The sequence below is a fragment of the Diadema setosum genome, chromosome 15 (genome assembly GCF_964275005.1).
Source record: "Diadema setosum chromosome 15, eeDiaSeto1, whole genome shotgun sequence".
In the NCBI taxonomy this organism is placed as follows: domain Eukaryota; kingdom Metazoa; phylum Echinodermata; class Echinoidea; order Diadematoida; family Diadematidae; genus Diadema; species Diadema setosum.
This window is the reverse complement of record NC_092699.1, coordinates 21,395,380-21,409,753: the sequence shown is the minus strand read 5'-3', so window position 1 is coordinate 21,409,753 and position 14,374 is coordinate 21,395,380. Positions and strand designations below refer to the sequence as shown.

Here is a 14,374-nt window from a genome sequence, read left to right as displayed (position 1 = left end):
TGAGTACTCCTTCGGTGTTCTGAAGTGCACTTTCATAGTAGTATTCTGTAAAGTGACAGATACACTTGTATACATCATTCTCCGATGGATGCTGACTTATTCTCCAGGTGTGCCTCTGGCTATGGAGGGGATCCCACAATACCTGGTCAGACATGCAGTCCAAGAGGCACTGGTAAAAAAATGTTTTTATCCTTGATATTACCCCACGTGCTGTGTCTATTTGTGTATATGTGTGCTTCTTTTCTCACAAGTTTTTCTTTGGCCAGTACAATCGTTGCTCCTTTTCTAAATGGTATTTTTAATTCCGAACTGTTTGTGAATCTTGAGGTTAGGAAAATATAATTGTTGTTCTTACTTGTAAATTCTTATCTGTGCATTATGTTTGATAAATATTCCGAAGAAAAGCACTCTGCACAGCAGAGTTGGTGCAAAATTTGAAAAAAATCAACAAAGCAAAACAAAACAGGCACTTGCCTTCCTTGTTGGGAGAGTAGGAAGATGAATATTCATGATGGCTTAATCTCCCTCTATTTAACCATAGGCCTCTGTCTATTGTTTTCTGGCATTGTGGCATATCCAAACCAATTGTGGTGTCATCCTGGCAAAACATGTGGGATCTGTAATGTGTAAAACATTTTTGCCACAAGCACGTATCATCAGATAATAATAAAATGTTTTCTTTAGATTTGTCAATGTGCTCCTGGTTAATTAGCTTGGTTCAGTCTGGGTCATATGTCACTGGTAGTGATACTTCGGGTAGCATAGTACTGCTGTTGCTAGTTGCAATAGCTTATACTACTTTTCTGCTTGATCGTTAGTCTTTTTTTGACATGTCTTAGTGTTATGCAAACATTGTTTCAGTTTAAGTGTTGATTAAGTTTAGACTGAAGTACATGAATCTTTTTCCGACTTTACAAGTCTTGTCTGGGTGACAAATGGTCACTTCACCGCATACAGACAGCTGATTCCACATTTAGTCATTCCCCCGAAGTTACAGCTTCCGGCCCTGGCAGGGTACTGTGGAGGCGTGCCAAATTGGATATTACACGGCTGACATCTCCAATTTCCAAAGATTTTGTTCCATTGCATGGCTCTGATGTCACAATAAACAAACATTTGCCATGCACACTCAACAATTACAAGAACATTTGCAAGCGCTTATTTTTCACTCATTTTTGTAAACAACTTCAGCCGATCGGTTTCGCATACATACGTACATGGCTGACTGTGACTATGCTGCTACTCATTTGCCTTTCACAGTAAATGATTGCCATTTCTGTTATAAATTCAAGAATCTGTGCGGACCACATCTCTTGACATCGAGTTGTTGCATAGAACAAATATTGTAGGATCATTTCTCGTGCAATGGAACAAGATTTCGCATGAGGAGAAAGATGAGGCAGACTATTCAACTCTGCTTTGTTTTAATAGAGCGCCTGTATCTTTCACCTCATGCAAAATCTTGTACCATCGCACTCGTGACCAGACAATATCTGTATATCACTATCAATATTTTGTTCCACCATCAGTGAAGATGTTACAGCTGTCATTGATATCTGCAAGTTAATCTCTTGAATCTCTTGAATTAAATGTTGATTGTCCTAGATTTATGATGGAGCTCGCTCACTCTGTCAAGCCTTACAGTGCTTTATAAGTTGATTGTCACATGCACTATAGTGCTTTTCTTGGTGATTGCCACAGATATAAGCTACCTGCCAATGCACAGATATTTAATTTCTGTATCCTTCATATGTCACCATGGCCACCCTGTTGAGCTGAGGCAAAGTTCATTTAATTAGGCTGTTTAACTACAATAAGTTCAAGGTGTAGACTCATAAAATATCTTCTCCTTGGTTACTAACCAAATTTCACTCCCTAAACTTGAATGTTTATCATGCTTGAATGCAAAGTATGTGAATTCAAGCTGCTATACTTACAGTTTGAATTCATATGTAAATAATTATGATTTATTGATATCCAGGAAATGATTATTATCATTCATGACCCTTATGTACCCCTGTCTACACTGTGTCCTCAGTTGAACCAATCCCAGTTGTGTCTGTGTCACCTACTGAGGCCTCGGCTGTCATTGGTGGAAGTGTCCTCTTCCAAGTTCGCATTGTAGGCAACTACACCGCAGCTGGTTGGCAAAGAGTGGATGGCCAACCTCTCCCCCAGGATAGCTATGTGGAACCAGGCACTTACAGGTTGCAGGTACATTAGAGGAACACACATAATTCCAGCAGTCATCCATGCTTTCTGTACAGAGATTTTAAAATGTTCCATTATATATTTGCATCAACAGTGCAGGTTGGAATTTGTACAATTCAGAATATAAAAAAAGCCAAACTCAATAGTTTAACAATATGGAGAGAGAGATAAGAAAATGAGAAAAGGGAGCAGGCAGTATAACTGGTTAGAAAGCCATGTCAGTAGTAACACAACAAACTTCATGAGAGAAAGACACAATGACTTACCTTACCATCTTCTAGTATTTCAATTGTAATATGTCAATAGCATGTCCCACTAGCTCATAATTTACAAATGCTCTATGAAGCCAGGACCCGAAATTGCATTAAAGTTGAGATCAGACATATGTACATGTATGTTAATACTCAGCTGGCTGATACCTGACTCACTTGTGATTTTCTGACTTATGCTTGAGTGCATCTTTTCATGTGACAGGGCCCAGATGTTTTGGCTGTTACACACAAGTCATATGTTACATATATAATGAATTTTAAAAAATGCCTACTACAGCTGTATATGTGAAAACCTGCAATCATTAGCAAGGACTGTTAAGGGTTTTGAGAAATGTGAGTTATACATTCAAGTGTCCCTAGGATGTTACTTGTAGGGTGAAAATTCAGTTCACACAAGATTATAGTAAATATGGTGATGGATTAGATTAAATTAGATTTGATTGCAGGCTTATGCAAATGAATTTTCTTCATAATATGTATTACATTTCTTCTTTCAGATTCGAAACCTTCAAGCCAGTGATCAAGGAATTTATGTGTTTACAGCATCAAACCGATATGGGTCTGGCTCTGGAGAAGTCAACCTGCAAGTTGTGGGTATGGATGACTAGTTTCTTTCTTTCTCTGTAGAGGGCAATGCATGTGAATAAACCGAACTTACCACTCAACCTACTGGGGAATAAAACAATATACTCTGTTTTATATTCAACTGACCTCACTTTTTTTTTCTTCTTCTTCTTCTTCTTTTTTTTTTTGGTGGGGTCACTTTAGCCCCACAACGAATGTGTGACCATATATACTGTGGAAGCTTTAAGGAAATGAACATTTTGATTTATATTTTGTCTAATCACTGAACATCATAATATGTAAACTCATGAAATTTTGCAGTGCCCCATTTTTCCTAGGTGTATAGACAAAAGTGCACAAAATACTCCACAAATAGTAAGTGAGGCTACATTCAAGTGACTGTGTCTCATAGGGACATCCTGTATTGAAAGTGAATTGAGATCTTTGTCCATCACATCACCCAAACACAGCACTCCAACTGTTAGCTGACACAAGTTGCTTCCTTTCACACCAGAACATTCAGGAATATTAACATTGGTGAACGTTACATTTGTAAAACAGATAATATGCAAATTGTGTGTTCATGTCAGGGCAAGGCAAACAGTTTTAATTATGTTCAAACCAAGTTGTGAATCAAATCTATTATTTTGAGTATAACACTACCTTGTGAAAAGTTCAAGGAGAAACACACAAAGAGTTACCAGTATTCTTTTACGTTGTGTTCCTGTACTGCCAGGGTGACTTTTTTCTGACCACTACTCAGATAGTCTCAGCATTATTCTAAAACTTTACTTAGGGTAGGAAAGTAACATGTAAAAGAGTGTGCCTACCTCCACTGTGAATTTGGTGAACTGTGTTGGGTGCTATGTCTCTGAGTCTGTGGCTCCCCTGACCTCCTGTTAAGGCACATTTTGGTAAATTACCAAAATGTACAATTTACCAAAATGTGCTGTAACTATGTTACGGCACATTTTAGTTCAAAAAATTTGTTACCAAAATGTGCAGTTAGAAGTGGATTTGCCTGTACATTTTGGACAATCTGCACATTTTGGTAACTGAACTAAAAACCCATGGATGGGCTTGAGAGTTATTATACAATCAAGGAAATAAGGTGATATGGTCCTGCAGTAAAGACAAGCAAGACAAATTTGCTTCCCCACAAGTCAACCCGCAAAACTTCCCCAGATACGGTATGACAAGGCCTTGAGCATGCTCAAAATATGTTCCGAGTGAGTCGCTGGGTACACGCAGAACACCAGTGGGAGACCCTTACTGGCAGCACCTTTGCAGGCAACTCCAATGCAGGTACTCTGCAGTACTCGTAAGTCACTCGTAACAGAAAATGGATCAGTTTCAAAGCTCTCACGCAGGTCACACGGAACACACGCAAGTAGAAGGTAAGTAGCACACGTCTAGCAGGTAAGACAAAAGCGTGAAACTCGCAAACATTCTTGTCTGCCCATAGAAGATTTTCCTGCGTGATGGAAAATCCCTACCTGCAACAAGCCCGCGTAGCTCGCCCGGAAAGGCCGTGTCACATCTTTCCAGGCAAGCCTTGCATGCGACTTACGAAGAACAATTTTTATTACCTGGAAGTCCCCGCAGATGACCCGCACATAACAGTACCTAGCACATATCTCACCCGTAGTCGCCCGGAGGTGCGCACGCTAATCCGTTTTACCTGTAACCATGTTTAGGCCTTGTTACACCTTTCCGGGCAAGCTACGCGGGCTTGTTGCGTATAGGGATTTTCCAGCATACCAGACAATTTCTGAGGGCGGACAAGGCCATGTCACATCTTTCCAGGCAAGCCTTGCATGCGACTTGCGAAGAACAATTTTTATTACCTGGAAGTCCCCGCAGATGACCCGCACATAACAGTACCTAGCACATATCTCACCCGTAGTCGCCCGGAGGTGTGCACGCCAATCCGTTTTACCTGTAACCATGTTTAGGCCTTGTTACACCTTTCCGGGCAAGCTACGCGGGCTTGTTGCGTATAGGGATTTTCCAGCATACCAGACAATTTCTGAGGGCGGACAGGGATTTGGTCGAGTTGTGCATGTGTGTTACTTGCTGGACGCGTTCTACTTACGTTCTTCTTGCAGGTATTCTGTGTGACCTGTGTGCCAGGTGCATGGGGGTTGGCAACTCAGTTAGAAATTCAACTTAAGGAATGGCAGAAGTCCAACAGAAATGACAGAATGTCATTATCTTGGCCGCGCTGGCCGCATACGGGGACTACAAAGTACCTGCATGGGAGTTGCCTGCAAGGTGCTGCTCAAAACTTGGCTGCAGGCAAATCGGACTTGCATGTGCACCTCCGGGCAACTACAGGCAAGATAATTTTCCTATGTGATGGAAAACCTTACTTGCAACAAGCCTGCGTAGCTTGCCCGGAAAGGTGTGACATGGCCTTTAGGCTGCCGAACTTATTTGGTGGGGACAAAAACCAACTGCACTTACAATTTGTTTTTGTGATGATTGTGGAGCAGCAGAAAATTACCAAAATGTGCCGTCAATGTCCTTCACATTTTGGTTAATTTACCAAAATGTGCAATTTACCAAAATGTGCCGTAACACCTCCACCCTCCTTGACAGCCAACATCAGGTGTCCTTTCCCTTGCCACAGCTCTGATTATCTGTCTCTTTCTGTCCACCGTTCAGGGCAAGCAATGAGAGTAGTGATTCAGGAGCCGCAGAGAGTAGAAGTGTCAGAAGGAGAGACAGTCGTCTTTAGGTGCACCGGAATCAGTCAGGTAGGTCAGCTGTAAGACTTGCTCCTTAGTAATCTAGTCAAGTAGCCCTGTGCCAGTTATTCACTGACCTGTATAAGGCATACGCAATGCCCATAATAGATTTTAGAAGATGTGATTGAAATTCAAATGCTTAGACAGATTTTTTTTGTGTGTTTATGTGTGTAGTGACGTGTACTCCCTTTCACTTGTATTTGTTCAGAAATAAGAAACACTTTGTCACCTTTTGTGTTTTTTGTTAAAATGATATAGCATTGCAGTATAAAGTCTTTCTAATATGTGATATTCTCAAGTAGATGTTGTGATCTGTTGATTGATATAATGTGACTGAAACTTGTGATGTCTGAAGTGCAAAGTTTGCAATGATTGTTTGAAAAAATTACTGCAAGGAAATGTAGACCCCCACATTATGATGTGTACACCCTTTGTATTGTAGTGTTGTAATGGTCTTGAAATCAATAGATACAACTTACATGTATATGCACAATCTGCGTTTGTTATGTGAAATATGCATGTCTGTATTAGCCGTATGTCAAAAGCAGTTTGAGAGACTAGTGCATCCCGGTCACTATCTTTTATGTTTTAGGTTCCAGCATACACAATTGCATGGAGTCGTATTGATGGCTTCCTACCAGCCAATGCTAGAGACATCATGGGGACACTTACCATCACAGGGGTCACTCTCTCTGATGCTGGCCAATATGTGTGCATGGGATCAAACAGCCTGGACACTGCTGAGGCCTATGCAACCATTGTTGTCACAAGTAAGTACTTACAATGCTATGGCTATACATAATGTGTACACAGCTGTTATACTGAATAGGGTTCTTTGTGATAAGATATAATTACTCAAGTTTACTGTTACATTATGGTCTGTAAGGCGTATATTTGCGAAGTTTTCGTTTTCACAAATTTCAGAAGTTAACTGATATATGAAAACTAATAGCACACTGTATATCATCTCTAATAACATGAATACAACCCACAATTCATCTTCCCCAAAAATGAACCGACATTGCTTCTTAAAGGTCCAGTTTACCTTTGGGATCAGTGATATTAAAAATGTTCAAGATATCACATTTGATGCATATGTGTAGGTCTGCTGTATCACAAAACATCCTACCATATACAGTTTTTGCAATAAAGCCTAAAATGTAAGGAGATATCAGTATTTTTCTCAATAAACCATAACTGTAGACCGTTTACTCTGGAAGCATTGTTATTATAACTATTGTTCACATTTTTTGTATTCAACAATACTTAACATCGATTATACGGATTCAAATTTTTACACTGGCTGTTTCTATCGCTAACTCACATTTTAGAACTATTTTAAAGCACTAATGCTGGGTTTTTGTTTCATCTGCAAATGGTAAAGTGTGCCTTTAATGAGAGATAATACAAATTTTTCATTCCGTTACTTGAACTTGTGGATAACAAAATTAATCAACTATTCATGAAATTGTATTACTGGTTGAGATTTGTGAAAAAGGCTTTCAAAATATGTGTGGTTATTCAGTATATCTAAAAAATAAGTTTCTATATATGCTATTTTGTAGCAGTTTTCAATCTTTTAGCATTCCAATCACATAATTTGCTTTTCATTTATATCAAAAAGGTATGTAGACCGGTTCTAATTCTACACGTGTATTTGTCTAAACTCCTGGAATATGCTTTTTGTGTGGCATAAGTGTTCTTCCAACCTGTGGCATAATCTATAAAAGTAATATTGAAGTAACAGAAGAGGAAATAAATGTACATTTATGGTCTTAATGTTCCATGTGAAAGTAAAAGTCACTCCACAGGAGACACCTTTTCTTCTATTTTGCTAGTTGTGTACAAGGAGTAAATCTTACAACTTTCTTCTATGTCCACCAGGTTCCTCCCAGAGACCCACAGTCATCATTGATCCACGCTTTATTCGTGTCACTGAGGGTGACCGGGTGGAATTTACATGCAGAGCCACAGGTAGTCCAACACCAACCCTCAGATGGACCGGTGGACAAGGAGGCATCCTAAACCCAGAGTCCACCTTTGAAAATGGTGTGTTTGTCATCCCCGAGGCCAGAGCTAGTGATGAAGCAGAGTACTTCTGTGAGGCTTCCAATTCAGCTGGATCACAGTCCATCCGTACTGTCCTCTATGTCAGCCGTGAGTGTCCTTTTTGTGGTGTATGCTTTATTCTTCACTTTTGTATGATGAGATTGATCACTTTACAGAAGAGGTAATTGTTTTGTTTTTGCATGATTAATCCTGATTCTTATACCATATTATATTTTGGAGCAAAAAAATGTATCCTCTAATGATTGGTTGAAAGAGCTTCAAGTGATTATGGGGATTTTCAGCTATGTCGGAATGTTGGCATGTTTGACACTCATGGCATACTATTTGAAAATTGCATCACTTTTAATGACAACCTTTTCCAAATAGTATATAGGCCTACTATGTGTGAAATTATGTCACCAAGTAATTGTGACATCACAAAGTGATTGTGACATTGCACACTTCTTTGTTTTGTCACTCTGCAAAATGTAACCATTTCTAACAAAACAATTGTGACATCACAAAGCAATTCTTACATCGTGCACTGCTTCATACGGTCAGTGTAGGATCCCTTCACAACATTGCTTCTATCACGTGGCTTCTCGCCTCACATTTTCCCCTTCTTTTGTTTAAATTTTTGATCCAAAATGTAAAACAAACATACTCTTTCTAAGTTCGAGTTTCTAGTTAAAACTTTAATCTTTGGTGTCCCCAAAAGTACTTTTCACTGAGGGGTGTATAGTACACATTGTACTATTTTAGAATCACCTCTGCCCAGAGTTTAACCATAAACTCTCAAGGCAAAGTATATTTGTAGAATATATGCAGTTTGAAAATCACATTGTTCTTCAAGAAACTCAAGATACTGTATGTGGTGACATGTCCTGGTTTCTACAGCATCGCGCTCTCCTTCAGTGACCATCAACCCACCTACAGTGAGTGTGAGTGAGGGAGAACGTGTCATATTGTACTGCTCAGCAAGGGGTGATCCTGAACCAGACAAGGTGTGGTCTCGAGTTGATGGGGAACTGTCATCCAATTATCGTGAAGAGAATGGCTACCTCATCATCCCAGCTGCTTCATATGCAGACAGTGGTACCTACCGATGCTCTGCGACAAACAGCTATGGTTCTGACTACGCTGATGCAACAGTCTTTGTGCAAGAAGGTTGGAAAATATTCATCGCTATCACTTATAGATTACATGGTTTTGAAATGCAATATGAGAAATTGATGCATTATACTATGAGCTTTGTGTGTATGTGTGTGGATTATACATTGTATATCAAATTTAAGCATAGATATTGGACTAAATTAATATTATGTTATCAGAAAACACTCGCACTCGTGGCTCCATCTGACATGACCTCATCTGTGTTCATTGGGTCTTATTTAACCAGCATAGCCTCTTTCAAACTGTATTACTGTTCTTCCAGAATGCCTCATCATTATTCTTTCCAGGTACTGTTTTTACACATGAGTTAGAAAGGGGTTAAGTTAACATCTGTAGTGATACAGATGTCTGCACCAAGTAAAAGGCAAATCTCAGTGCCCCTCTAAAGTCTAGACCCTCACCATGATATAATGGTGCTTCCACAGGTTTCAGCTCGTTGCACTATACAATACACAGTCACATGTGGATTCATTGCCCGAAAGAATCCTGCACAAATGCTATGAAAATATAATTGTGCAAGCAACAGGTTAAGCTTTTTGAAATAGCTGATGTACCCACTGTACGAAGAGTATTTAGCACATTATTTCTCAATTTGGCTATCAGAACAGGTTTTACTCCACCAGGCCTTTTTTTATAAAATATCATTACTGGAGATAATTTTTCAATTTAGGAGGTGAGATACTTTGGGCAAACTGTAGCAGAATGTGACTAAAAATCCATTTCTAGAAGACAAAGTGGTACACTTGTATGTTTCACGTATTTCATGGAAGTCGTGCTGTACTTGAATTGTTTCAATCAGTAATATTCTGTTTATTCTCCAGTAATTTATTATTGGAAAAATGAGCAAAGAAAATGGGATTCCATCGGGATTCGAACTCGAGACCTCCGGATTGCTAGCCCAGTGCTCTACCGACTGAGCTATAGAAAGCCCTAGTTCAGTGTTCGTCCCAGAAACCCTAAATTTTCAATGCTCGGATGGTCAGAAGCTATAATGGTGCACTTAGCTTGTGACACACACGTACGCACTTAGACCTGGCAAACCCGAAGGATAATTCAATTTAGGGATAAATTCGAGGGATCACCGAAGTGATGAAAAAAATGGAATCCCATTTTCTTTGCTCATTTTTATAATAATAAATTATATTCATTTCTGGTCAGTTTTCCTCTGTTTACATTTGTTATATTCTCCAGTAACTTACATTGTATCTGTAACATGTGGATTGTACTTAATGAAATGGATTTTACAGACAACCAACGGAGCCCAACAGCTCGTATTGAGCCTGAAGATGTTACAGTGGCCCAGGGTTCTACTCAGATCCTGCGATGCTTGACTACCGGTGTGCCCACACCCACTGTCACCTGGTCCAGGGCTGGTGGTCCATTAAATAATAACCATCAGGTGGATATAACCTCTTTATTCCAAGTCTTTCTACAGTTGATTTTAGCTCACTTCAGCTAGGGGCTTATATGAGAGCTATTCTGATCACATGCAATGGATTATGCACTGTCCGTAAAAATTTTACATTTGCATCTTCTATTAACCAAGTTGGGGCACACAGTTCTGAGAGCATCCTACCCATTCAGACAAGCCTATTTTACCATTAGAATGAGTGGTAATGCATATTGCATGCGTGCACCATTGACACACACACACACATAATTATACGCGTCTATGGTGGAAACCAAGGACCTGTTTTACCCATAAGAATTTTACCACATAACCGAGGACCTGTGTAACAGTAGGACACTTGTCAACCGAGGACTCATTCATATATTACCATCCAACCGAGGACTTATTACAATAATGCTAATCAAGGACCTACAAACACGTACCCCTACTTGCAAAAGCATGCAAAAGCAGACCGTTTGGATGGTCTTGTACCGAGGACATCCTCAGTTCTCTGTGTGTCCTCGGTTTAAATGTAAAGTTTGTATGTGTGTCCTCGTTGTACACCATGGGTAAGTGCACACACACACACATACCATGGTACACTTGTATGACAGAGCAGCTTCTGAGATAGTGACTATTAAAAGACTAAGTAGTCTGTCAGAAGTGTACTGTGCTTGATTGTGTTGAGCACTTTTCATCTCAGTAGTCATGTAGTTGTGTCGAGATGCATGTATTTGTGTATTTCATATGCTATGTGGCTACATAGGCTTTCACCCAAAGCTTTGCTTTTTAGCAATGATGGCAACATTTACTGCCATCTTTATTATAATGATTTATATTTTTCATATTTGTACACATAAGTAACGAGCATGATTAAGAGCATGGTATGATGATTAAGAGCATGGTATGTTAGTAATCTATGCTGTTTAAGATAATAATCTTTTTTATTTGATCGCTAAATGAATCAAGAACACCTTAATTACAAATCACAGCCAATGATTGATATCTAATTACTTGTAATGAGTTGAGTATAAACAAGAAACAAACAGCAATAATCAAAACAGGGATATTACTACCAGGATATCACTACTAGAACATTCAACTCTGTTGATGAGGTTCATTGTTGGGATCTGATTGTTATTTATTTTGTTCCCCGTAGGTTTTAAATGGAGCACTTCGCATCACTAATGCAGACATCGCCGACAGAGATATGTACATGTGCACTGCTGAAAATGTTGTTGGGTCATCCACCGCCACAGCATACGTTGAAATTGCAAGTAAGTTGCATATTTGTTGTTTCACACAGAGCATTGATTAGTATTGATTTTACATTTCTAGCCGTGATTATTATAATGACTTGATAATGCAGAAAAACCAAGAATGGAGAAAGAGTATTGATCAGAGACATTTGTCACTGTTTAGTGAATTTTCCCACATGAACCTGCAAGTTTTCATCATCTCATTACTCTTGTAGGAAGAGAGGTGCCACGGGTTGAAATTCAACCAAGCACAAGTATTCTGGCTTATGATGGTGACAACATTCAGTTCCAGTGTCGCAGTCTTGCCGGTATCCCAAGTCCAACGCTTTCTTGGAGCAGGGCCAACGGACGTCCATTTGGACTAAGTACCACAGTAAGTTTGCTCATCAGCCCTCCATTATGGACCCCTTAGTTGCATGTTTGCACGCAAATGTTTGTATAGGAGCATTCCAGCAGATGCTGCAGAGCTGTATGCACGCAGTGCATGGAATAGTTCTTACCTGTTTTACATTGGTGAACAATGGGATGAGATGTTTTGCCCTTTACTTTCTGTATTGCAGTGTTTTTGGAGAAAGGTGTTTACATTGATTGAGTTACCTTGAATAAGGTAATGATAGTTGTAATGATTGTTATTATTACTATTACTATTACTTTTACTATTACTATTACTATTACTATTACTATTACTATTACTATTACTATTACTATTACTATTACTATTACTATTACTATTACTATTACTATTACTATTACTACTACTATATATGATAAGTTCTGTATTATTGTTACTATTCCCTTTTGCTATCATTATCATTAGATGAAGGGGTGGAAGCCAGCTACCAGCACCATCTTTAGACGCTTAGAAATTAAAGTTCCAGTATACAGTTTGTGTAACAATTCTTATTATTCCACAGATGTGACATATTGTGTACAAGTACTGTATTGTAATTGTGTGTTTCATGAAGACATTGTGATGACAGCCTAGATATCAGATAACAGTGCAGAGAGGAATGAATGGAATGATGATTGTCTCCATTCCATTTTTATCTGACCCACTGAAGGTGGAGGTGGAACTAAGGGATTCAAAGTGGCATCCAGCCATTGGGTGATTTCAAGTTCGGTGCTAGTGCTAGTGCTAGCCCCCAAATAATAGCCTTAAATCGACCGCCAACACCGACGGTCAGATTAATGAGGCGATACCGATCAAAATTATCAATCACCAGCACCAGGTGTTCGAATCACAGCACCGCGAGCTCCGTGGCAATTTCGCGACGAAAAAAGTGTTGGCGCATAGTTAAAGTCAAATATGAAAAGATGTCGCAAAAACTGCTTAGTTTTAGGCACGTAACGAGGGAGACTGATTAAAATGCCACAAATTTCATCCCTTCATTAAAACACAATTATCTTTATTTTGCTCCCAGGCTCAGATTTCTATAGCCATGTCTGGAGTGTTTGTGGTCTTTACGTGGGCGACCATTGCATTAGCATAGACTTTGCACGTAAAACGTGCATCTCTTACATGGAAGTGAATACAGGTCTCGCACGGCAACGCTAACACCAGCACCGAACTTGAAATGAAGAAAATGATGATCCCTAGGGGCTAGTGTTAGTCAATAGGGTAAAAGCACGTACAATGTAAGTCGCTAACACAATCGGCGGAGCTCGGTTCAGCAGACAACATTCAACACCAAGCCCAGCACCAGCAACCGGAAATACTCCCAACACCGACGTGATTTCAAGTTCGGTTTTATCGCCGGTGCTAGTGCTGAGATAGCACTAGCACTAGCACTAGCACCGAACTTGAAATCACCTATTATTCATCTATTGACCACCCACTGTCTACATGTATGACTGATACCAAAAACTTATTACCTGTAACACTTTTTTGTGACACATAACTTTCCAACCGTGACTCTATTTGCAACCAAACTTGGATCAGGGATGCACATTTTTACATCGCCACACTTTTCCACGGTTACATGGGGAAACATAGAAGATGATCAAAAGTCACACATTCAAGTTAACCTGAAAGATGCTCTTGCTATCAGATAACTTAGCAACCATTAATTCAATTAATGCAATACATGGTTCAGAGTCGCACAAGGTCCAATGTCTACAACATATTTTATTTTGCACTTTAATGACTAAGGTAAAATCAAATAAACAGAAAGGTAGAAGTGTCAAAAAATCTGATATGTTAAAAGAAAGCTGTAGAACTATCATATCTTACATGATATTCCTTGTCAACAACAAAAGAGTGACACTTAGAATTAATGCATTGAATGAAAACTTTTAAATGATGTGATATGAAGACTTATTTGTAGGTATATGCCTGTGGGAAATGAAAGGTGATAACACTGTGGTCAAAGAGAGCTGATGCTGGATGAATGAATCCTTGATTGTAATTGTTCTACATTTATATCATGCAGGAGCAAAATGGTGTCCTAAGAATCATGGGAGTTACATCAGAAGATCAAGGAGCATATATTTGCACAGGATCAAATGTGGCTGGCTCCACCACAGCCACCGTGACTGTCAGAGTGCAAGGTAAGACTGTTGTGTCTTCTTCTATGTGAGTGTGTGTATAAAAGGCCATGTGTGACCCTGCGTCACAAAACAAACAAAAAGTTGCCAGACATGAAATTTTAGCTAAGAGCATATTCTAAAAGAGCAGACTGTAAGCTTTAAAATGATGTATAACTCAAA

At 39.3% G+C, this 14,374-nt stretch overlaps 1 protein-coding gene across 1 annotated transcript in view; it reads left to right on the top strand.

The window, feature by feature from the left end:
* Positions 1-14,374, top strand: part of LOC140238590 (basement membrane-specific heparan sulfate proteoglycan core protein-like) — a 232,048-nt gene that overhangs the window by 174,966 nt on the left and 42,708 nt on the right. The window contains exons 42-52 of the mRNA XM_072318491.1: positions 108-172; positions 2,039-2,214; positions 2,981-3,077; positions 5,715-5,806; positions 6,390-6,567; positions 7,682-7,954; positions 8,744-9,013; positions 10,267-10,418; positions 11,569-11,686; positions 11,884-12,041; positions 14,098-14,215. Of these exons, the coding sequence (XP_072174592.1) occupies positions 108-172; positions 2,039-2,214; positions 2,981-3,077; positions 5,715-5,806; positions 6,390-6,567; positions 7,682-7,954; positions 8,744-9,013; positions 10,267-10,418; positions 11,569-11,686; positions 11,884-12,041; positions 14,098-14,215 (1,697 nt within the window). The remainder of the gene's footprint in view (positions 1-107; positions 173-2,038; positions 2,215-2,980; positions 3,078-5,714; positions 5,807-6,389; positions 6,568-7,681; positions 7,955-8,743; positions 9,014-10,266; positions 10,419-11,568; positions 11,687-11,883; positions 12,042-14,097; positions 14,216-14,374) is intronic.